The 24,193-nt window shown below is 62.8% G+C and overlaps 3 protein-coding genes across 3 annotated transcripts in view; 2 read left to right on the plus strand and 1 right to left on the minus strand.

Annotated features, from left to right (window-relative positions):
- HAUS7 (HAUS augmin like complex subunit 7) overlaps positions 1 to 6,111 on the minus strand; it is a 30,179-nt gene extending 24,068 nt beyond the window's left edge. The window contains exons 1-3 of the mRNA XM_038588641.1: positions 5,967 to 6,111; positions 5,017 to 5,132; positions 419 to 486 (exon numbers count right to left, since the gene is read on the minus strand). Coding sequence (XP_038444569.1) covers positions 419 to 486; positions 5,017 to 5,132; positions 5,967 to 6,056 — 274 coding nt within the window. The 5' untranslated portion in view covers positions 6,057 to 6,111. The remainder of the gene's footprint in view (positions 1 to 418; positions 487 to 5,016; positions 5,133 to 5,966) is intronic.
- A 6,136-nt stretch (positions 6,112 to 12,247) lies between these two features.
- On the plus strand, positions 12,248 to 17,121 carry LOC119868341 (translation initiation factor IF-2-like). The gene is made up of 5 exons (XM_038588855.1): positions 12,248 to 12,328; positions 14,205 to 14,315; positions 15,013 to 15,232; positions 16,083 to 16,466; positions 16,824 to 17,121. Exons 1-5 carry the CDS (start codon positions 12,248 to 12,250, stop codon positions 17,114 to 17,116), a joined length of 1,089 nt encoding a protein of 362 aa, XP_038444783.1. The 3' UTR covers positions 17,117 to 17,121.
- A 142-nt stretch (positions 17,122 to 17,263) lies between these two features.
- LOC102156225 (extracellular matrix protein 2-like) lies at positions 17,264 to 22,264 on the plus strand. The gene is made up of 7 exons (XM_038588856.1): positions 17,264 to 17,281; positions 17,567 to 17,701; positions 18,055 to 18,187; positions 18,398 to 18,555; positions 19,010 to 19,149; positions 21,209 to 21,535; positions 21,988 to 22,264. Exons 1-7 carry the CDS (start codon positions 17,264 to 17,266, stop codon positions 22,172 to 22,174), a joined length of 1,098 nt encoding a protein of 365 aa, XP_038444784.1. The 3' UTR covers positions 22,175 to 22,264.
- Positions 22,265 to 24,193: the final 1,929 nt, after the last annotated feature.

The following is a 24,193-nucleotide window of genomic DNA, read 5'->3' on the forward strand; positions in this document are numbered from 1 at the left end:
ATTAAGGACAGTTTCTGCCAACAAAGGATAGAAAAGAAACAGTTATAAGACAAGCCCCTGTGGAGAGCTGCCCAGCGTGCACGTAGCGGGAAGATGGGGAGTGAACCGTCGGAAGCATTGGCAAGAACCAGTCTCTGCCTCCAGTGCCTTCATGGATGGGCCGGACAGGGTCACACATCCTTGATCTTGCTCACATGCCCATATAAGAACTGTCCCCGTTGTCCATCTGCAGTGTGTGAGTGCGGAGGGGTGTGCTGCGATTCTAGAAGGCTCTGGCAAGATCTCCAGGGTATGCACCAGCCAGAAGTAAACACCATCTCATGGGAAATTCAGTACAACTTGCTAAGGAGGCCACGTATAAGCTCAGAATTGTCCAGAATCCACCACCCCACTCCAAACTCCCATAACACAGACCCACCTTGGATCTTCACCTCAACTGGGGCCCCCTTTAGCGAGCTGGACTTCTCCTGCCAGGAGGGACAGACCCTGCGGGGAAAGAGCAAAACTGGTCAGTCCCGAGTGGGCAGCAGAGGCCCCCTCATGACCCCTCCTTACACACGCTCTGAAAAAGTGAATTATTTGTGCACGTGCTCTATCCCGCTGAAATGTTCACTTCAAAATGGATGATTTTATGTGATGTGACTTTCAACTCCATAAGTATCACGGAAGAAAAACACAAAATATTTCTGAAAGCATACCTCAGAACTGTGAATCTGAATACTGCAATTTAAATTCTCATGATAAAAAACCAAAACGGCTGCCCAAGAGGAAAATCTTCAATTCCTCAGAGCTGGAAGCTGTTTCTCAGGAGGAACCAAGGGGCTGACTTTTCTTTCAACCATGATACCAGTTTGTTTAAAGAATGTCCCCCAAGGCCCTGCCTGGGTGTCCCCTCACACCACGATGTACACGTGTGCATCTGCTCTTCTCGGCCTGGAGTACTTTCTTCCCACCTGGCCCAGGCACACTGGCTCTGACGAGTCCCGAGAAGGCCACGACTGACTTCACCTCCCCAGGGAAGCTGGGGAAGAGCCAGGCATGCCCACAGACACTCTGGTGTCCCGCCATCACAGCAGGACCTGAGCACTGTCCTCCCCTTGGGCTCTCACCTCCCAGACTGCAGGCTCACTGAGGCCCGGAGACAACTTTCTATTCTATGCTTTTGGGGTCTAATGCCATGGCGACCAGCACAAAACAGGCAGCCAGTGTATATTAATAAGTGAATGACCATGACCTCTTGCCATGGAGTAATCTGCCGTCAGTAAATGTCCATGCTTAGCTCTTTCAAAACAAGGACATTTTCTCTTTTTAGAAAAGCTTCAATCGTTGTGAGATTATGCTGCTCCAGGTCACAGCTTTAAACCTTTTGGGGGCTCCTAGTGTGATAGGCTCTGGGATCACAGCTTCAGCCTCCCAGGTTGAGAGAGAGCAATCCCAGCTGTCCCCTCGAGGGTCCAGCAGAGCCCCAACCTTGACGATACCAGAGAGATAAACGCGACAGTGGCCATTCATAAGCACTTTGCCATAAGACCGCAAGCTAATGGGCAAAATCGTTTCCAGACACAGACCACATCTAAAAGCAGTAAGGGGAGACGCCTGGGTGGCTCAGCGGTTGAGCGTCTGCTTTCGGCTCAGGGCGTGATCCCAGAGTCCCGGGATTAAGTCCTACATCGGGTTCTTCGCGTGGAGCCTGCTTCTCCCTCTGCCTGTGTCTCTGCCTCTCTCTCTGAATGTCATGAATAAATAAAAATCTTTAAAAAAAATAATAAAGGCAGTAAGAGCTATAATACCCCGGCAGGCCCCCTAGGGGGTCTCTATCATGAGCAGGGGACAGTCTGAGCACTACATCCCCGCCCTGAGCTCTGGGCCTAGCACAGCACCAAGGCCCGGGAGGAAGAGCTCCGCCTGCCTGCCAGGGGGCCTCGGGGCCCACCACCAGGGCAGGCCCTCCCTACGGAAAGATAGAGGTTCTCTCCACAGGATAGTGAGGGCCAGGCTCGACTCTGCCCTTGCGGTGCAGAGGCCCGCCGGCGCTCAGGACCTGCCAACCTAGCGTGGAGAGGGCTCACTTCTTCCCTGGGACCATGCCTCCAAATGAATGCCTGCGTCCCAGGTCACACCTACCCTGACCGTACTGGCACCCTGCGAGCTGGCGGGGCCACCCTGGACCTGAGGTCCCAGGCCCCACGCTGTAGGACTAGAGCAGAGGGGGGGCCTCGGCTGCACCGCCTGTCTTCACGACTCACTAAGGCAACCAGCTATTCTGCCAAAGAGGGGTGGGGCAGGAGGGGCAGAAGAAGCCCCCACCATGCGCAATGCTACGAGGCTGGGCCCCGGGCCTGGTTGCTGGGCAACATTCCCACTTCTGAAACAGCAAGCAGCAGAGCACACTCAGCGATCCATCAGGCTGGACTATGGCAAACCACTTCACCACACTAAAGAACAAATCCACAGAAGCCTAAGTGACCTCACTCAGAAAGGGCTTTCATTAAAGCTGATCTTCCCGAGGCAGCAGGGAGCAGGGCAGACACTAAAGGCACTCAAGGTCTTAAAAGCAAGTACAGCTCTTTGGGAGTCAAGGAAACCCAGGTGCCTTGAATTCAGCCACGCAGGGGGCCCTGCAGCTCGGCCCTGCCCCCACACCGAGGGCCAGCTCAGCCCACGGGTCCCCCAGAGCCAGCATGCTGAGCCCCAAGGCCAAGGCTGGGTGCAGCTTCCAGGTTCCACCCAGAGCGGGGTGGACCAGGCAGCCCTAAGTGAGGGCTGAACTGGTGAATCTATGTGCAAAGAAAGCCAACATGAAATGTGGGAGAAGCTGAGCTCTATCCAATCCTCTTTTGGGGACCTTGAAAACCCTATGGTCCTTTGCCAGCTTGGGATGGTAGGATACAACTGTACATTCCCTATCTATTCCTCCAAGAATTCAGCTCCTTGTATTTATAAAAGTACTGAAAGCATTTGAAGAATGTACCCATAGATTCCCACCCACCCCTCCCACCCACTAGGGTGACCCAGTCCCCAGCATCAGCCTAAGCCCAGCAAATCTGGGCTCCCTCCATGAGAGCACCTCCAAGACATGGCTATGCCCCCCTCGTCCTGGGAGAACACTTGAGACCCCTGCACTAGTCTAGGCCATCGCCACTACTGCCTCTCCTCCCAGACTCCTGGACCATGCACTTTCAGGGTTGGCAGTGGCCATGATGCGAGCCATCTGTCACTCCAAGCCAGGTTCCTGTCACCTTTTCCTGGGGCTCTTGGAACAGTCTCCATGTCAGTCTCCCTGCCTCCACTCTCACCCCTCCAAATCCATCCACCACAGAACTCCCGAGTCACCTTGCCAAAATGCTAACTTCAGTGTGATGCTTCCCTGGTCCCATGACTGCCCTGCCCAGAGCATAAAGTGGAAAGGCCCTCACGGGGCTTGCAAGGCTCTGCATGAGCTGCCCTAGGCTGCTGCTCAGGCCACTGCTGCCCAGCTCTCCCTTCCACACCTCGATTCTTCACTCCTATTGAAATGAGCATCCACCATTACCCATCCCCTCCCAGATGCCACCTCCTCCGTGCCAACATCCGCAACATTCAGACTGCAGAGGTATGCCCAACAGTGGGACTCATGCCTGGGCCTTCTGCAGTCGCCAGAGCCCCCAGGCCTTGGGGACACCCATCCGTGCCTGAGGTGCCTGGAATGATACACGGGTGTGCACATGTCCATGCACCTGCTTGTCAGCCAACAGCATGGAGCTCATTTCAAGTATGTACAACATCGTGCCGCAGCCTGGGGCGGACACAGGAGTCCTGCCTGGTACCTGGCCTCCAGCAGCTCCCAGTGCTTTGGATAGCTAGACAGGACAGCAGGCCAAGACAGAACCAATGGGCTGAGGGCTCTGCGAGAGGCATGATCAAAATGTGGGTATCCAGGTGGGGGAAGAAGGATATGCTTTTCCCTGGAAGCTGGAGACTTTTTAAAAGAAGTTGGGATGTGTGAGCTACATAAGAGAATGTGCGACATGCAGAGACCTGAGGGTGTGTACAGGAAGAGAACAATAGGGTATGAGAGCGCTGTGAGCAGAGGCCCGAGGTAGGACCTGGGGGAGGGCTGGAGGACAGCAGGACAGGCTGCTGGAAAAGGTAGAGGCTCAAACATAAAAATGCCTCTTCTCCCTCTCAGCCACTCATAGGACACCCAGCCCAAGGCCAGGCCTGGTGATGTCCCGTGGCTTGACAGATGCGCCAGCTGTGGGTAGGCTGCACCGTCACCGCTCCACCACCAGGCTCCTGCCCAGGCATCTCCCTTAGCTACAAGGGCAGAGAAGCAAGGCTGAAGAGGAACAGGCCTGGCCTCCTGAGAGACTCCTGTACCAACCAACCATAGCCACTCCAGAGAGGGCCCTGGGGGTCACGCTCAACACCACCATAGCATGTGCTCCATGACAGGCTTAGTCAAGCCTTCCCCACTGTAGCTTTAAGACAGATGCTCAACTCATGGACTGCTGTTCCCAAGAGACAGACATTACTTGGGACTTTCTGGATCTTGCCCCTCGCCATCTGAGTAGGCTTTCCTTTCCTTGCACAGTGCCAGGCACACCCAGCAGGACACTGCTTGCTGTGAAGGACTGGGAAACAGGGTCTTGGTTCTACTTCTCACTCCTCAATGGCAAGACACAAGACAGTTCACACATCCGGTGTGAGAAGGGAAAGACTGAGGCCCCTGCCAGCCCTGAAACTAGTAAAATGAGAACAGTGAGAAGCCCAAGTTAACAGTTTAGCAATGTGGCAAACAGACCCCCTGAAGCCCTGGCATGGGGGGTGGGGGCGGCACTTTCAAGGCAAATTCAAGCATGGTTTCCATGGTTGGCACTTCTTAGCAACAGCTGTTCTCATGAGGACCTGCGGTAGGGCATGGAGACATCTCGGAGTACCACTGCTTATCACAGTATCAAACACCCAATTTGCCCAGGTGGGCTGAGTGGTGCCTGGCACATCCCAGGGATGGGGAGGAAGCAACAAAGACGTTACCTAACACACATCCACTCCAGGATTTCCAAGCGGTATTTCGAGGGAGTGCACAGCAGCTCCTGAATGGTCTTAGGCTCTGTGATATACAGACCCTCAAGGACAGGGCACTTGAGATCCTAAGCAAAGAAAAGGAAAACAGGGAAGCTTTACAAATCGAGGAGGACTTAAGGGCTGAAATGCTCCTTCTTCACACACGTTTACTACCCTGCAGGCACATGTGAGCTTCTTAGCACACATCCAGTCCGCACCCCCAGGCCCCCCCATACTGAGTGCAAGTGGCCTGTTGGCAGGGCTCTCCGTCCATCTTGCCCGGAGTTAAGGTCTCTTCATTCTCAGCCCACATCCCCAGTGGCCTGCCACCCACCTCCTTTAAGTATGCCCGCTGTAGGCTCGTATCCCCGTTTAACCTGGTAGCAACTAGGGGCCTCGGCATGAGTCCGAGACTCTGGTCCAAGGTCCCAGGCATGGGACCACGAGGAACATAGCGCCTATCTGGAGTCCAGGGCAGGGAGAGGGGGAGGAGGAGGGCGAGGAGGAGGGCGAGGAGGAGGGGGAGGGAGAAGGCGGGGAGGGGTGGCGGAGGGGGAAGGCGTAGCGGGGCGGGTGCCTGCGGCCCCTGGGACGGCTATCGGATCTCCTGGGACCGGTTTCCTCACTCCTGCTACCGCGGGCATCGGACGCCCACTCGGCAAGGTGGCACCGACTCTGCCGGTGTCCCCCGGGACCCCGCGAGCTCCCTGAGGCCAGGGCCTCGGCCCTCCCCGCGTCTGCGTCTGCTTCGCCTGCAGGATTCCCGCCACAGAAGCAGCCGCCGCGAAGGCGCGAGGCCGCGCAGGGAGCGGAGGCCGGCCCCAGGCCGCGGCCCGGGACCGAGCCGGCTTCCGCGGTAGGCCCTGCCCGCCCGCCGCCCGGCCGCCGCTGCCCCGGCTGCCTGCCCGGGCCCGCGGCACCTTGAGCTTCCCGAACACCTCCACGGCCGCCTTCAGCACGCCCTCGTAGTCCCCGGCCTTGTGGCCGCCGCCGCCGCCCAGCCCAGCCATGTTTCGCGCTCTGAGCCGCAGCCCACCTCCGCCTCGGAGGCACTGGCCGGCGCGTCTGCCAATCCGACGCGGAGCCCCGCGGCCCGCCCGCCCCCCCGGCCCCGCCGCGCCTTCCCATTGGGCCGCCGCTCCACGTGCGCCCGGGCTCCGCCCAGGAGGCGGGCCCCGGGAAGGGGCGGGGCGGGGCCCGGGAAGGGGCGGGGCCCGGGAGGGGCGGGCCCGGGAGGGGCGGGGCCCTCGTCGTTGCCCGCGCTCCGCCGCCCCTGCCCGGCGCCCCCAGGAGAGGGCGCTCCTGCCCGGGCCCGGCTCGCCCGGACGCTGCAGAGCCGCCTGGCGGGTGGGCCTGAGCTGGGCCTTGCGTCCCGCTTCCCGTGCGGGGCTCTGGCTCCCGGTTCCGCAGTCGCTGCTGTAGTTTCTTGCGTGGGAATGCGGCCCCCCTCGTCACCAGCTGAGTGACTCTGGCCACGTCACCTACCCTCTCTGCGCCCCCTTGCCCTCACCTAGTGGGGAATAGCGGGGGCGCTGACCTCACTAGGTTGCTATGAACATGGGTGACGTAATGATTCCTACGACAATGCCTGGCGCGGACAAAGCACTATGTGGATGGTCACTGTTATGATGCTGGATCCTGCTACTTCCCCCTCCTCCTCCCCCATTCTGTCTTTCATACTTCTGGAAGGTTCTGAGGCTCCTTCCTGCCCCATCCACTTATATATATATTTTTGCATCTCTCACAGCCCTCAAGCTCAAAGAGTCTGGCACGAAATGTGACGACCCATCGGCCCCCAGACTCCAACACCCCATCCCTGGGGCCTACTGATGTGAGGAGCAGGAAAGGTTGAAGGGTGCCTGGTGCCTAGGGAGTCGGGAGCCTGTGGCAAGCAGCTGCTGCCCACTCAGCCCTCTCCGGAGGGTCTCCCTCCTCTGTGTCCTGCCCTGCCACCTCCCGGAGAGAGGGATCAAGAGGCAAATCCAGAAACGAGGGACCCAGGGACCTGGCAGAGGCAGCTGCAGGCATGTGAGTGACCGGAAATGTCTCTCAGCTCCGTCCCAGGCCCGGGGGTATGCAGGAGTCAGGGTCAACACAAACACACCCGAGCCTGGCCTTGCGGGGCAGGGCCCGGTTCCCTACTGAACTCGGAATTCCGAGCTATTCTGACGACACAGAGCCTTGCAAGTGAGCTGAAGGCTCATGCAAACCACCCTAAGGCCCCTTCCCCTGGCCAGCAGGCCTGCTGCCTTGGGCCCTCTGGCAGCTGAAGGCTGGAGGGGCTTTGGGCTGTTTTTTTAAATCGTTTCTCTCTCTCTCTCTCTCTCTCTCTCTCTCTCTCTCTTTCTCTTTTTGTTTTTGTTTTTCTTTCTTTCTTTTTAAAAAATTTCATTTCAATCACAGCCCCAGCTCAGACATTCAAATTCTTGTGGGTTTTTCTGTGGATCTTTCCTAGGACTGGGGAATTTGGCGGGAGAAACCACAGCAGTGTGGTGGCCTCCCCCACCCTCCCCATATCCTCTGCTCCTGAGGATCAGGAAGAAACAAGCCCCTGTGTATTCTGGAAGAAAGTTCCCCTTCTCCACCCAGCCCGATGGAGCCAGTACTCTGAGCAGCCCTTCCCCAATTCAGCAGCTCCGTCTATGGCATGGGGTGGGACGTGGAGGGATTGGCAGGGCCTCGAAGGGAGAAAACCGTCTTGAGAGGTCATGGGGTCCATCGTCCTGAGCGGAGGACGTGCTGGCCAGCCCTCAGCTCATGGAGACGGCTGCTGAAGACCTGCACACACCACCACTAAATCATGGTGCCTCCTCCCAAGCATCCTCCACTGGAAAGGCTGGAGGCTGGGATGAGAACAGAGACTGCCGGGCCTCTCAGGGAGGGGGAAAGAAGGGGCCGGCTGGTAGAACCTTCTGGAAACCTGGACTGGAGTTCAACACAAGGAAGCACGTCTCCCAGAGGTCACTTTCGAAACAGTGGCTGGCTGCCCGGAAAGGGAGAGTGCTCCCTGTCTTGGGAGGTGTACAAGCCCAGGGAGCCACGTGGGTAGGGATACCAAAGGGTGGGTAAGTACAGTGAGGAAGGAGAGCACGACCCTGTAAGGAGCATCCCCGCTGAAAGCCCCTGGGTCCTGTGAAAGAGGCTTCGGCAGGTCACAGGTCAAAGATGAGGCCCGAGGACCCATCCACCTAGGAGGGGATTTGGTAGGGGTAGGGGTAGGGGGTCGGTGGAGAGTGTGGAACCCCGGGCAGACCGAGGCACTTCGTGCAACAAGAGCCAACCTCCTGATCATGGGGGAAACTTGGCCATGGGTCCCAGCAGGGCCTCAGCCATGTGTCAGAACTTGGAAAACAGGTTGGAAAATGAGGCCAGTTGACAGGCACTGGCCCCACTGTGCCAGGGATGGGCTGGCAGGCAGTGGAGGCCAAGGCAGCCAGCTGCGTGAGGCACCTCAGTCTGTGCAGTGGGCACAGGAGCAGACAGCCAGCCAGCTGCCTTCCCCCGATGGCCTTCCTGCCCCGGAGCAGCAGCTGTTGGTGGGAGATGCGGGGCATCAGGCCAGAGGAAGGCCCCGGGAGCATCTCCACTGCAACGTTCCAGCTGTCTTTAGCAGCAGATCCCAGGGGTCGGGGGTGGGGGGGTCTTAACCAGGGCCCCCCACCCCGCAGTAGGCATTGCCAATCAAGGGAAGGTGGAGTGCAAGGGTTTACCTCCCCATCAAGGAGCAGAGAGCAGACCGGCTTCCGCTGCATCCAGGAGGCCTTGTTGCCCATTCATTCCTGCCCCGACAGCCAGAACCGTCCAGGGACGAGGCTCCCTCCCCCTCCCACTCCCCTCACCTGCGTGGTTCCCCAGTAGGAAGAGGGGATGTAGGGACTCCTCACCACCTGCCCTGGTGAGCACCAATGCAGGCCTTGGAAGAAAAGGCAAGTGGCGAGTGCGTGTGTGACATTACAGAGGAAGAATTCACTCATGGAACAAGAAGCTTCTCCAGTCCGTGGGAGAAGTAAGAGGCCAGTCCTGACGTCAGGGGGGGAAGGGGGGACGAGACAGGGTAATGAGGTCAGGCTGAGGATGGTCTGAGGCCAGGACTCTCCACAGGCGAGGAAAAGCCTGCCTCCGGCTCCCCGTCCTCCTTCCCCACCTGCTCCCTCCTGCCCCTGACTGAGCCACCGCACTGAGCCATCGGTCACCATCCACCCTGGTGCCCATGACACGGTGCCAGCCAGGAGCCCACCCAAAGCCAGCCATCTTCACACAGATGGGAGGGCGAGTGGAAAACTGGGAAGGAAGGGCCGTGGCAGGGGAGACAGGAAAGCCACAAAGGCTGCCGAGACCCCGAACTTCCACATGGGCAATGAGGCCTAGAGGGTCCTCGGAACAAGAGTGACCCACCCACCTCAAGGCCCTGGGGACTGGTCTGGCCAAGCACAGGCTACTGGCGTCTCCTAAGTCTGGAGGGTGACAGAGCTGCCACCATGGGCCTGACAGATGGGGGCCTGCCCCAGGCACAGGCTTGGAGAGTCAGTCGGCTCCCATCCAAGTACTGGATGGATGGGACTGTCAATCTAGGAGCAGACTGATGACAACCCATTCTAGAATGCTGTCCTTCTGGACCTCTGTGTGGACACTGGGAGGCTACTGGCACGTGAGGATGCAGAGGCTGTCCGGGGACCTTGGCCTCTTCTTCCTGTCACTTTTGGTCCCCGTGCTGGGGCAGGGACCACGGCAACCTAAGGCAGGGCAGCTGGCTCCCTGCCCACGGGAAGCCTAAGGGAGCCTAGGCCTGGCCTGGGCCTCCTGCTCCAGGGCCCCAGCCTCACCTCCCGCTGCTGAGGGGCCCCTGGAGCCTGCGGGGACGTCAGCGGCTCCCAGGCCCCAACCTCCTGCGAGGGCACATTTCACAGCCTAGGACCCAGATCAGATCTCAGGCTACTCCCAGGGTCTGGGAGGGTCTGAGAAGTCCCTCCTCGCTGCAGGCATCTGTAGGGGTGTGGACAGAGCCAGGCTGCGGGCTTGGGGGTGGACCCACCAGTCGGCTCCTGGCCCCCATGGATCCCGGGGTGAGAAGGAGACAGGGGGAGGGACATGGTGAGGGGCTTCACTTGCCTTCTTGACCCAGGCTCCAAAAATGCCGTGGGGAGGGGTGCAGGCTGGGCCCCTGGAGGCTTCTGGGATCCCAGCTAAAGCCCCCCCAACCGTGCTCCCCTAGTGCAGGGACTGTGCTGCACCCTGCAGGGTGAAGGTTGGGGGTGGCTGCGAGGTGCTGACAGGGGGCGCCGTGGGGCCAGGGAGGGGGCCGGGGGAGGGGGCTGCCGCACGTGTGTGCTGGGGCTCAGGCCGGGGCAGCAGGAGAGGAAACGGCGGGGGGGATGGCCCCCTCCGCAGGGAGACACTCGGGTCTAGACGGCTTGGCAAGGCCGGCAGGGCTGAGTCACATGCGTCTGGAGCTGGAGACGCAGGCGCCAGGACTGGAACACGAACGTGCCCACTCCTGAGGGCCCGGCGGGGGAGGGGGCGCTCAACCTGGTCTCCCCAGAGCCACGCCCCCAGCCGGCACCCAGCCGGATCCCTGCCCGAGCACCCCCTCGCGCCCACCCCGGGGCCCAAGTTATGGGTAGGATCCAACTGGGTTTCAGAGCCGGGACGGAGATGGGCCAGTGGCCCCCACGCACCCCCATTCCAATCATGGCCCTGCTCCCTCATCCCAGCCACAGCAGCCACCTGGGACCTTTGTGGCCCAAAGCCCCCCTTGCCGGACTCCACCCCCTCCAGGCCGCGGGCCACAGGACCTTCCCAGGGATGCCTGTGCCCCAGCAGCTCAAGGCCATGGCTCCTCTACGGGGACCACGGATGCACCTTCTTCTCCAACACCCCATCCCCAGCCATGGCTGGGCTGCTTGGGGTTCTGTGTTCCCCTTGCCTCCTTCCCCTTCCTCTGTCTGTCTGTCCGTCCATCTACCCCCTCCCCGGCTCGCTCAGGAACACCAGGTCTCTGGACGGGCTGATGCAGTTAGTGCTCACAAAAGCATCTGCCAAAAAAAGTTGTTTAATTGGGACCAGATCCTCTGAGGTTTTAATGGCATTGAAACAAGATGGGTTTTCTCTCAGGAAGAAACTGTGGGCAACAGGAAGAGCGCATAGAAAGTTTGGCTCTTTTCTTCTCAGAGCTTGAGGGGGAAACGGCCCGTACCCTTATTTACGCACTACAGATGGTTGAGTGCGCTCCCCGAGAGGCCCTCCCACACATCCGCGTGGGTAGGGCCAGCACCCAAGTGCATCGGCACCTGTGCCCGGGCACACAGGGACATGCTGGTGTCAGTGTGACCTGGACATGATGACGAGGCTCAAGAACAGGCCTGCTCCCTCGTTCAGCGTGGCTCCCGGCCAAAGGCCTGGCACACAGTAGGGCCTTGATGCACTCGCCAGATGACAGGTAGTGGGAGGGCGGGACTGGCAGCCAGACCTTGGCCCCGGGCTTTGGAGTCGTCGTATGCGGGACGACCCTCTGGACATCCCCGCTTGGCTGTCTCACCACTGCCCGCCCTCCACCTGACGGGTCAGGAGGTGGATTCCTGAGCTCGGCCCGGGCTTACTCGGCACTCAGCTCTCGACTCTACTCACTTTCTGACCTGTGGCCTGTACCCTGCGCCACTCCCCTAGGGGGTGCAGCTGTCTCCACCCTGGCTCCCGTGTCCTCCCTTGTGTCCCCCCACAAGCCGGCCTTCCACCTCCGCCTGTGAAATCCCTTTACAACGTAAGTGGGGTGCTGCGAACCCTCTGCTCCGAAGCCCACGGTGGCTCCCCGCTACCCTCAAGGCCGCAGGCAAAATCAGCCCGCCACCCTGCCCAAGCCTGTCCCTCACTCAGCCTGCTCCAGCGCACCGTCCGCTCGCTGCTTCTCCTGCCCTTTCTGCCTCCCGGCCTTGCACCGGCCACCCTGCCCCTTGGAAGGGAGGACAGAGCTCCAGTGAAGAGTCTCCCCAAATGTCACTTCCTCACAGTCCTCACCTGAACCGCCATCCAAAGCTTCCCTCCGCCCAGTCACCATGATGAGGGGTCCCTGCGCTCCCCACCCAGTGCCCCGCATGGCGCCTGCCCACAGCGGGGGCTCAGGAATGTTCCCTGAGCCAAGAATCCGTTTTCCGATCCTCCCTTGATGGGAGGAGGGCTCTCGGCTGTGCGGTTCTAAGGAGGCTCGATGGATGAGGAGTGTTGCTTTGGCATCCTCCCGGCTGCCAATCAGAGCGCCCCACTTGGGCGGGTGTACATGTGCGCACGGGTGTGCATGAGTGTGTGGACAGTGGGCCACGTGGAAGGGCAGGGCGGGAGGAGGAGAACCCGGAGTCTGCTCCTTGCCCTTAGAGTCCTAGGACCCCGCGGCTGGAAGCAACCTTGGTCATCCAGTGTGACTCTAGGCCCCTTCCAGCTCTCAGATTCTAGAACTCTGCAGAGAGCGCACACCCACCTCATTAACATGGAGAGGCCGAGGCCCTGCGCGGGGAGACTCGCTCCCGACATCACATGGCCAGTCTGTCCAGGGCAGAGCTGTGAGCCCAAAACTCTTTCCAGCAACCCCCAGGCTGTATCCGTGGTTCCTGGAAAATCCCGACACCCCTCCCGCCCTGCGCTCCAGACACTAGGCTCAGGGTTAGTGTTGGCCGGGGGCCCTGCCTGTCCCAGCCCAAGTCCACGAGCGAGCTCTGTGTGCACGAAGGGTGGGCGTGGGAGGGTACCTCAAGTTCTGCTGAACCCCCACCCCCGCAGGCTGGCTCTGCTCCCTGGGGGGTTGCCTCAAGGTCCCCATGATGTCCAGGTGCCCCAAGACCGGACAAGCAGGTGGCCAGGTGGCCCCTGGGTCCCCAGCAGGAGGACAGCAGGACAGGACTCCATGGGAGCTGGGGATTCGACGGGGCCCAGGCCTCGCCCCTTCCTGCCTAGGTGGGTAGAAGCGGGGTCCCTCCCTCCTCCAGACTGCTGTGCCAGAGAAACCTGGGAGCAGGCTTCCTCCCACCCCCAGCCCAGCTAATGGGAACCAGATGGCAGGATGTTTAGTCAGCGCCTGGGGAGCGGCACGAACAGGGGAAATGGGTTGGGGGCCAGGATTCCAGAACCAGGCAGGGGGAGGGTCAGAGCAAGGGCTCCAGCCACAGTCCGGCTCCAGGGGCCCCCTCACAAAGGGTCCTACCCCTCCTCAGGCAATGCCCTGACCTGGGCAAGCCCTACCCCCGCCCCCTGCTTCCTTGTCTGTACTGGGGAGGCTGGGAGCACTCAGTCTTCCGGGATCCGCGGGCGAACTCCTCACAGCCTTCCCTTGCCTGAGTGCTCCCCGTCCCTGGGCTTCAGCAGCCCTGCAGCCCAAGACATCCTGTGTCACCCCGGGCCACACAGGCACACTGCTGGCTTCAACCTTGGCTCCCTAGGCCCTTGGTCGTGCTCACTCCACAGACTGTCTCTGATCTGTGAGTGGCACGGTCCCAGATTCAGGCCATAACCCAGAGCCCTGGACGGGACACAGGAGAGGGTGCCGGTGGACCCCGGGTAGCTCTTATGGGACTGTTCGCTCGCATGGGGGCTCCTTGGAGGCAGCAAGTCCCATGTCCCCGCCGCACCCTGCTCTCAGACCTGCGTGTGCAAAAATGTTGAGGAGCCCAGTGAAGACCCTCTTGCTGGGGCCTCCCCGCCCTGACTCTCCCCCAGCCGCCCCCTCCACCTGCATCTCACACACTCTCCTGTGCCCTGGACAGAGACCTCGAACCCCAGATGGTGGTGGGAAGCTCCATCCAGATGGCCCTTCCTGGCCCTGCTCCCCGATCCCTGCACCCTCCCCAAGCTTCCCCCTCTCCCCTCCACCCGGGCCTTGCCCACAATTAACTCATTTTTTCAGATCGCTTCCAAACATAAGTCAACGCTGGACAGAGCTGTAGGAAAAGCTTCCTCAAAGCTGGCCCCAAAGAGCCATGTGGTGAGACGGGGCCTCTCTGCCAGCCCCCACCCGCCCGCCCGCCCTCGGCTCCCACCGCGGGGCCTGGGGCTGGGGCCCTCCGAGGGTCGGCCGGAGGCCTGCGGTCAGACCCCCCCTGCTTCGCCTCTTGGTCCACCCTGCAGCCCCTTCCCTCAGACCCCTCAGACCGGCTTCCTTTCCACCTTGGCCCAAGCCGATCCTCGAGTGCCTCTGTGACCAAGAGGGCACGCCTGAGGCAAGGGGGCATCCCGGGACCGCCTCTGACAGTGGTCACCCGGACCCAGCAGCCCCGGTGCACGTGCAGGTTAGCGAGGGACGGTGGCGCAGCGGGAGAGGCTGCGGGATGTGTAACCCCCCCCCTACTTTTTCCAAAGGAGAAAATGGAGTTCTGGAGGGAGGGGAGCTGCTTAGGGGTAGTCAGGGAGCCGCTGGGGGGCCCAACCCGAGGGGCTCGCTACCCTAGCTCTGCCCAAGCGTGGTCGCCTCCGGAATCGGGAGGCCTCGGCACGGGCGCCCGTGGCAGAAGCCCACAGGCTTGGCGGCTCCTGGGCGGCCCTGGCACCTGCCCCCTAGCCCGACGGCCCATCCGCTCCTTTCCCGGCCGTGGACGGAGGACCTGGCAGCCCGGGGCGGGCGGCTCGCCCTGTGGTGGGCCTCACAGGTCCACTGTGTGCAGAGACAGAAACCCCATTCATGGGGGCCACTGGGCCTGGTCCAGTGGAGAATGCAGGCCTTCCAGCAAAAGACCGGGAGCACTGGAGTCCAAGAAAAATCAACATCTCTTTCTCTTCAGGTGCGAGAAGGGGACATGGGGGGAGGTTGGGGGCAAGGCCTAGGAGGTATTTGTTTGCAGGGGGGGGCGTCCTTCCTGGGGGAGGGCTGGGGCAGGTGGGGGAGGCTCCTAGCACTGCAGCCAGGGCCAGGAGCTTAGGGCACAGGACCGTGTGCACCATCCCTCTTGTGTCCCATCCCGCTGTGGCCACCGCTTCCACCTCTCCCAGCTCTTCAGCCCCTCTGCTGGCCCAGGAGGTCTGCGCGGCCCAAGCGAAGTGGCCATGAGGAGCATGATGCTCCCAGTCCTGGCTCTTTGGGTGGGGTGCTGCCCTGGAGGGGCCCTGGCCGAGCAGGGGCTGAGCCCGAGAGAGCCCGCGGCAACGCCAACCTCCCCGGGCATGCTGACCCTGCAGCCCCCACCGCCCAGCTGGCCTGGGCCCCCCAATGGTGAGTAAGTAGGTGGCACCAGCAGGGAAAGGCTGGCAGGAGGGGAGCACTCTGCCTTGTTATTAGAATCCCCCCTCCGGGAGCAGGGGCAGAAGAAGGCTTGGTAACCCCAAGGCTGCCCACCCAGTGCTCCCCTTGGATAATTCCAAGGGGGCTAGGAGAGACCCTTGGGCCTCAGGGAACCCTCTCTGAGGGTAAGGGGCTTTGCAGACTCTGGGAGGCCCAGTACCCATAGCCCAGGATGAGGGCAGGGGAGGGAAGGAGACCCCCTAGGAGGGGCCACTGCAGCTAGGGCTGGAGTTATGGATCCAAGTGCCCTAAGACCTCCTGAGGAGACTGGGAGACATGTGGGAGGCTGCAAGTGGGGGACCCGGAGCTTGGGAGGGGTGGCACAAGTAGCCCCGGGAGACCAGCTGTGATGTGACCATCTCACAGGCCAGTGGTTGGCTCCACATTTGCTTGCCCCACCCCAAGGTGCAGGGCTGGGATAAGAGGAGCTGGTGGGTGGGCCCAGGCACCCACCCTCTGCAGACAGCAGGACCTGCAAGGGATGCCCATGGATCGTTAAGGTGGGGCTGCCATGTGTTAGAGGGGAGGCAGGTGGGATGACCCAGCCCAGCGGCCGCTGGCCTGCTTGTGACACTGAGCAGAACGCTGCTCTCTCTCTGGTGCTTGGGGTCCTCCAGTCTGGGGCCATGAAAAGGCGGGCAGGAGATACTTGGTGACCTCGGGAGGTAAGGGTCTGTGACAGAAGGCTGAGATCTCCTGAGGACAGGAGAGAGAGGAAGAAGTGAGGCCTGGGCAGAGAGGGGAGGGAAGGGGGGCAGCCTGTGGCTGATCCCCCTCTTAGGACAGAGATGCAGCCTCTCAGCCAGGCGGGGGGCCCAGCCACCCCAGCCCACACTGGCTCCTTCTGCAGGTCAGGCGCGACCCACCCTCAGCAACAGCGGCCTGGACAGGCCTGAGGAAGGAGCCCATGAAGCCTGCACCCAGCCCCCAGGCCCCAGCCGGAAGGCCCTTGCCAGGCCAAGGCCGGCTCAGAGGGAGGCGTCGCCCCCAGCAGCCTGGGACCAGGAGTGGAGTCACTACAAGGGGCCCAGCAGCAAGTGGGCCCAGCCACAGGCCGTAGCCGAAGCCCAAGAGCGGGCGGTGGCCACCAGAGAAGGTCAAGGCAGGAAGACAGGAGGCCGGGGGGCCAGGAGAAGGGGCCCAAAGCCCAGGAGGCCCCCCAAAGGTGAGAACTGGCCAGGACAGGAGCCTGCAGGGGGTAACAGGGCTGTGCCCGAACCTCCGGTGGCTGAAGCCGGGTCACATCTCCCGCAATCATACCGGCATCACCCGCCCCTGGGACCGCGCCCGACTCTCAGCGAGCCCAAGCCGGGCGGCCCGGTGTACAGGCGGGAGAGGGGGCTCTCGAAGCCTGGCTCTCTTCCCTGGCCTGGGGGCCCCCATTCGTGCTAAGGGAAGGGGCCCAGCGGCCTGGTTCCGGCCAATTTGCCGGCAGGTCCAGGGGGCCCCAGGTGAGCTCCTGCCCCTCGACAGACCTCTGGTGCCATGTGACCAAGCTGGGGCCACGTCTGTTGTCCTCCAGGGGTCCTCCGCCGACCTGGCTCAGGGAGCCGGCCTCAAAAGAAGGATGACAGCCAAGGCCAAGGTGGCGGCTGCACCGAGGAGACCACAGACCGTGAGCGGAAGAGGCCGAGGAGCAGGCAAGGGCACGGACACAGGTTTCCGGACCTGGGTGCCGCCGAGCAGGCCATGCCCCCCCTGCCAGCCTCCTGCCTCCTGGCCCGGGCGGCCATCGCCTGCAGCAATGTCAAGATGAAACACATCCCTGCCCTGACTGACCCCGGCCTAGCCACGCTCTACCTGGCCGGTAGGTGACCCCTCTCCCCCACACTCACCCCCGTGGCAGGACTGAGAAGGCCACACACCTGGGCTTGCCCTCTAGTGGGTCCCCAGCCAGGGTGGCTGCTGCGCGGCTGTGCTGGAAGGCCCACCTCCCTGGGGGTCCTGGTTGGCCGTGAGAAGATGCCCCGACCTGGGACAGTGAGAGGAGCCAGCTCCAGGGACGCCCGGGTGGCTCAGTCAGTGAAGCGTCTGCCTTCGGCTCCGGTCACGATCCTGAGGTCCTGGCGTGGGTGCGGGGTGGGGGGGGATCCGTGCTCAGCAGGGAGTCTGCTCCTCCTTCTTGCTCTGCCCCCCTCCGCTTTGGCCCACTTTCTCTCTCTCCGTCTCTCTAAAATAAATAAATGCAAAGAAGAGCCAGCTCCTCCGGCCCAGGTTGGGGAGGTCCTGGCAAAGCGCAGGGGGACAAGGCAGCGGGGACTACAGCCACCCTGTGTCTGCACAGAGAATGAAATCGCCAAGATCCCAGCGCACGCGTTCCGGGGGCTGCCCAATCTGCAGTGGCTGGACCTGAGCAAAAACAAGCTGGATGCCCAGGGCCTGCACCCGGATGCCTTCAAGGTGTGCAGCAGCTTCTCCACTTGTGCCGCCAGGGGGTCTAGACCGGGGGCGGCGGCAGGAGTTGTATATCCGAGATGGCTCCCGGTGTCCATGGATGTCCCCCTCACCCCCGATGCTGCCTGGGGTCTCAGGCCTGGAGGAGGCAGTGCTCGGAGTACCCAGCACGGTGGGCCTCAGTGGTTGCGGTTGACGCGGCCCCGCGAGGGAGCAGCGGTTCTGGGAGACTAGGAAGCCACAGTGCAACCAGATGGGGTCCCCGGGGCGGGCTCGGCCCAAAGCCACGCCCAGAAAGCCTGGCCTGGCTGGTGGCACCCCAGTCCCCAGCCCCCTCTGCTCCCCCCCCACCCCCGCAGAATCTGACCCGGCTGAAACGGCTGAACCTGGATGGGAACTCGCTGGCCGCAGTGCCAGCCTTGCCCGCCTCCCTGCAGGAGCTCAAGCTCAACGACAACGTCCTGCAGGGCCTGCAGCACAGCAGCTTCCGGGGTGCGGGCAGGCCCCTGGGGCGGGGGGCCTGAAGGGGCCTGGGGGGCTGGGGAGCTGGAGGGCAGAGGAGGGAGCAGCGGCTGGGGAGGGGCACCCTGGAGTCTAGGGGCAGGGAGTCTCCGGAGCCCCGGCAGGTACAGGGGCAGCGGGGCGCCCAGAGCTCTGCGGTCGGCTCACATGGGCCTCGCCACCCTCACCCCCACCCCGCAGGGCTCAGCCGGCTGCTGACCCTGGAGGTGGAAGGGAACCAGCTGCATGATGGCAACATCTCTCCCCTGGCCTTCCAGCCCCTACACAGCCTGCTCTACCTGAGACTGGACCGGAACCATCTGCGGACCATCCCACCCGGCCTGCCAGCCTCCCTGCGGGTGAGCCCCAGGCCGGGGAGGCAGCGCTGCAGGCAAAAGCCTGGAGCACCTGCCACCAGCGGGTCCAGCTGCCTGGGAAGGGAGTTTCAGAGATAAACCCACAAAGCCTCTGCGCTCCCCGGCCTCCTCTCTGGCTGACCTGACGTTCCGGAGGCCCGGAGTTGAGCTTTGGGGGCTGACTTGGACCTTCTGGGTGTCCCTGGACAGGGCTCAGGCCCTCGCCGGGCCACATGGTCCCCCTGTTGGACGGTGCTCCTTGGGGCTGTGTCTTGTGTGGCTTTGGGGAGCCGCGGCACAGCTCCCACACGTTGCTGGGCTCCTTTGCACGTGGCCATGCCCCGAGAGGCACAGAGATGCTGACACCTGGGTCTCACGGACGGGGCCAGGTACAAGGGGAGAGGGAGCCAGGTGGGGCAGGTGGGCCCCTCACCCTCACTGTCAGCCCTGGCCCTAGGAGCTGCACCTGGGTACCAATGTCATCGAGGAGGTGACAGAGGGCATGCTGAACCATAGTCACAGCCTCAGCGTGCTGGTGCTCAGCAACAACCAGCTCCAGGAGGACCGGCTGGCACCCCGAGCTTGGACTGATCTCCCGTGAGTGCTGCCACCTGCCCTGGCACCGCCTGAGCTTTACCCCGACAGGTGCACGGAGGCCAGAGAGGGAGGATTCACCCAGAGGAACCCAGACAGGAGGAGGGGTGGCTCTGTGGCTCAGGTCTGGTGTCAGGTGGGTCATGAGCCTCTGTGCCCAGGGCTCAGGGTGGTCCTGAGCCCCCTATGTCCTCCTCCAAGATTTCCTTATGTCCCTCCCACCCAGCAAAATCCCCAAAGCCACAGGAACCCCTTCCTCTGCCCATACCCGGATTCACCCCACAGGCCCCCAGCCAGCTGGCCTGGGATGTGCCATGGGCCTGGACAGAAGGGCAGTTCAGCGGGGAGGTGACAGGGACAGGAAGGGCACGGAAGAGGCAGTGGGCATGGGAAAGCACAGCATCTGAGCTTCCTGGGGCCACACAGGGTACCAGACAAATACCACAAACTGGGGAGCTTACGACCACAGAGTTTTCTACTCCCACAGCTCTGGAGGCCAGAAGCCTAAAAGCCAAGTGGCAGCAGGGCGTCGCTCCCTCTTCAGGCTCTAGGGGACAGTCCTTCCTCGCCTCTTCCAGCTGCGGGCGGCCCCAGGTGTCCCTCGGCTCCGCTCGTGGCCAGGGTGCTCCAGTCTCTGCCTCTGTTGTCATGTGGCCTTGTCTGTCCGTCTCTGAGTCTGTCCTCTTGTGTCTCTCATAAAGACACTTGTCACTGAATCTCAGGCCATCCCTAATGCAGGATGAGCTCTTCTGGAGACCCCTCACTTACATCGACAACGATCCCTTTGCCAAATAAGGTCGTGCTCACCGGTTCTGGGCAGACACATATTTGGGGGCCACTAGTCACCCCACTACAGGAAGGGTCCAGGATGAGTCCTTATGGTCTGGTTTGGATAGCAGGGTGGAGGCGCCAACAGAAGGGGTCCAGGGAGGAGAGCCGGCCGTGACAGGCGCTGCCTACCGAAGGGGCAAGGCTGCGGCCCGGGAAGCAGCAGGAGGGCTGGGGAGCGCAATCCATGGGGTCTGGCGACCACCATGGCCGGGCAGCGGGGTGGCAGGCCGGGGTCAACAGACACTCCAACCTGACATTGCAGGGACCAGCGCCTCCCGCCCTGCACCCTCACGTTCCAGGAAAAAGTTACCAGGACGTTTGGGTTTAATTATTCTTTTTTCCTCTCCCCCTCTTGCCAAGGGGGCAAAGGAAAGCAGACAGCGGCCCAGGGCGGGGCCACGCAGCCGCTCCACTCCCACCGCGGGGCCTGGGCAGGGGGCTGGCGGCCAGTCAAGCCCTGCTGGCGCCGCCCAGCTCGTCCCGGCCCGGGGAAGGGGAGGGGGCTGCTGGCAAAGCAGGCTAGGGAGACACTGGAGCCCCGACCCCCGGGGGCTGGGGGCCGCGTGGGCCCCAAGGCCAAAGGGCCGACCTCAGCCGCAGGAGCTGGGGGCATCGCCCGGGAAAGCCGCTTCCCCTGCTCGGCCCCGGGCTGGAAGCATCACCACCCTCCGTTCCTGCTCTTCCCCTGCCCGGCCCTGGTTCCGACCCGCAGCCCGCCGTGGAGCCAGTGACCCGGGCTAACAGCCACCCCAGCCCCACCGCCTGCTCGCCTGACCCCTCGGGGTCCCCGGCCCTGACCCCCGGGAGCCTGACTTCCCTTTCCCTCCCGATCTTTCTTCTGCTTCTCGGCCTGGGGTGAGACAGGAAGATGACAGGAGAGCGTAGGGATGAGAGGCAAGGGCCGCGGGGCCGAGACCCAGGCCGAGGAGGGCAGAGCAGAGACAGGCGGAGGTGGGCGAGCGCCTCACTCGTCCCGTGTGCACTGGAGGAGCCCCTTGGCCTCAGTGGCCCTGCGGTGAACAAGGAGGAACCCCACCCGGATCCCCTCTTCGCAGCCTCTTTAGACAGAGGAGGACGCGGAAGCCAGACAGGGCCTGGCCGGCCTCCCGGCCCTTCCCCACCGCTGGGCGCTGCCGGCAGGGAGCCAAACCCTGCTCTCTCGTGGGGTGTGCACTGGGCACCTGACCGGGGTGCCCGCCGGCTCACTGCACGCCTGCACCCCGGCCCGCAGGAAGCTGGAGGTCCTCGACCTGTCGCACAACCGCCTGGCGCGCGTGCCCTCCTCCCTGCCACGGGGCCTTCGGCGCCTGACGCTGCACCACAACCGCATCGAGCGCATCCCGGCCTACGTGTTTGCGCACATGAGGCCGGGCCTGGAGCTCCTGCGCCTGTCCCACAACAGCCTGCGCACCGACGGCATCCGCGGCGCCTCCTTCCTGGGCCTTCGCAGCTCCCTGGCCGAGCTGCTGCTGGACCACAACCAGCTGCGGGCCATCCCACGCGGCCTCCTGGGCCTCAGGGGGCTGCAGGTGCTGCACCTGAGCCACAACGAGATCTGGTAGGGCCGCCGCCTGCACCCCTCGCGCCGTCCCAGCCCCCCGCACTGCCGGCCGGGGGTGGGGGGAAGGGCAGCGGAGGCCAGGGGTTCCTGCCTGCCAGGTGGGCCCGCGGGAGAAACCGTTTGCTGTCCCCACTGTCCATCACGGTTGCCACCACGGGAGGCTGTGCCTGGTGCTTGGCAGGCCCGGGCAGCCAAGGGCTGCAGATGGCAAAAATCTGGCCGGGGGCTGGCAAAGGGGAGGTGAGAGGGCCCTGGCTGAGCCTCAGGTGAGGAGGTGGCAGGTGGTGGCAGTGACCTGCCTGACCCACTGCCCTGGGTCTGGTGTCTGTGCCTCGGTGGCACCGCCCCCTCCACGCAGAGCCCTCTGCTCCTCTCCTCCTGTGTGACACCTGCCTCCCCTTTCTGAGGTCTTCTCCCCTCCGCTTGACGCTGCCACCCCCACCCTGTAGGCACATGCCCCTGAATTCCATCTGTGACGCTCGAGTGGCTCAGAACTCCAATCTCATCTCCACACACCTGGAGAACAACCTTATTGACCGGCGCCGCATCCCGCCCACCGCCTTCTCCTGCATCCGGGTCTATCGCAGCGTGGTCCTCCGGCCTCAGCAGCGGGAGGGGGTGGCGGAGGGCTCCTAGGAGCCTCCTGCTCCTTTAGGACTGGTGGCAGGGGGTGGGCAGGCCTAGCTCCACTTGATCTTTGCACTACTAGGAGAAAGATCGAGAGGACCCGGCCACTTCAGATGCTCCCACTTCCCACTGAGGGCTGAGGCCCCTTCACTTAGTAAATGGCTCAGCAGGGTGCAGCGCTGGTTTGGACTCGAACATAATGAACATAATAAATGCATTTCATTCAAGCCCCGGAGCCCGCACCAGCCTCCCCCTCTCCCTCCTGGATTTAAGCTGCATTTGCATGCTGGCTCTCGGTGGTGCATAGAGCCCCCAGGGCCTGCATCCTGGACACTGCTCTATTAGCAGGGAGTTAAGAGGGCCTGGTTCCAGAAGCATCTCCAAGAGCCTCCCCACCCCTACCTGCCCTGGCCAGGGTACTGAAGTCACCCTTCACAAGGATGTGGCAGTTCAGCAGCTCAGCTCCGAGCCACCTGGGGGCCAAGCTCAGCGCGGCGGCTCAGGACAGCATCAGTACCTCTCTTCCAGGAGGCATCTGGGTCCCGGTGTGGACCCACAGGGCCTGGCTCTGCTGGCAGAGCACGCTGATGTGGAGGCCCAGGGTGCCCGCCCTTTGTCCTAAAGCCACTCACAGTCACACCAGGGACGCCTTGCCTCCCCCTCTACCCCTAATCCAAGTCCCCGGGTCCTGATCCTGGTTCCCCTCCCCCCATGTCTGGTGCAGGCACATCCCCAGGCCAGCCTGTGGGTCACCAGGGCCGCACCCAAAGTCCTCAGGCAGTGTTGTGGGACCCGAATGTACCTTCATGAGACCCGGTACCAGGGAAGGGTGGAGAGTGCTTGGTCTGTGGAAGGCCAGGCCTGGCCCTGGAACCCAGCGGTGACTATCCCCCGGGCCAGACTTGCTGCCTGTCTGCCTGGTGGAGAGGCAGACACGGACACCAGCAAGCTGTGAGAGCGCAGCCCGGCCAAGCCCCGAGGACGGGACAGGGCAGCTGTGCTGGGTGGGGACATGGGATCTGCAGAGCTCCCTGAAGCCACCAGGGCAGCGGGACAACTGCCCTAGTGGCTTCACGGGGTCAGCCTTGACAGCTCACGATGCCACCACACCCGATGCTAGGGAGGCTGAGGGACCAGGCAGAGTTCCGCAACCAGTGGAGAGCACAGCTGAGCCTGCCCCTGCCCTCCCCCTGGGACAGTGGGAGGCTCACAGTGGTGTGGGGGCCAGAGACAGAGCCCGGCGACAGGCATCAAGGATGTGGCGGGAGCAGGACCGGCCCTGGCTTTCAGTGTCGCCGGATGTGGGTGGAGAGAGGGAGAAAGGGCAGCGAGTACCCGCTGCAGAGACCCCGCTTGGCCACCGCCTCTGGCTGGGGTCTGGGCCTGGGAACTCTCTTGTGTGGGTCCCATTCTAGAGCCAGCCCCCCACCCCCCCACCCCCGAATTCTCAGCCCAGAAAGGGCCAGACTCGGGCAGGGGGCGGGGAGAGGCCTGGGAAGCTTGGGGAGTGTTTGCTTTGGACTCATCGGAGCATTCCTTCTCCTCCGGGGCCCAGGCCCACAGATATGGCACATCCTGTTTGGGCTGGGTCAGAGGTCAGCAGCCCTGGAGGCGCTGGCCCCCGATGGGAGGGAGGGCTTGCTGCTTTCCCAGCTCTCATGACCGTTCCACCCCAGCTGCCCGCCCGGCCGCTGCTCCCCTGCTCTGGTCAGCCCCCGTGCCCCCCTTCCCTGCAGTCGCGGAGGTCAGGCCCTGGGAGGCACAGAGAGTTCAGGCTAGGCGAACCCCCTCCCCTGCTGGCCTCTCCCCCCTGCTGTTCTCACCTCTGCCGAGCAGATGGGGGGGCGGGGAGTGGGGGGCGCTCAGGAGGAGTCTGGCCATATCCCAGGTCCCAGGGCCTGCAGTTTGTCAAGGCCACTGGCCTGGAGGCAGGAGGAGGGGCAGAGGAGGGCAGGGGACACAGGAGGTGGGCAGCCCCAGGTGGTTACTGGGGTAAATCCCACTTCGGATCGAAGCTGCTGGGCCCTT

Source organism: Canis lupus, chromosome X, assembly GCF_011100685.1.
Source record: "Canis lupus familiaris isolate Mischka breed German Shepherd chromosome X, alternate assembly UU_Cfam_GSD_1.0, whole genome shotgun sequence".
NCBI classification, from domain to species: Eukaryota; Metazoa; Chordata; class Mammalia; order Carnivora; family Canidae; genus Canis; species Canis lupus.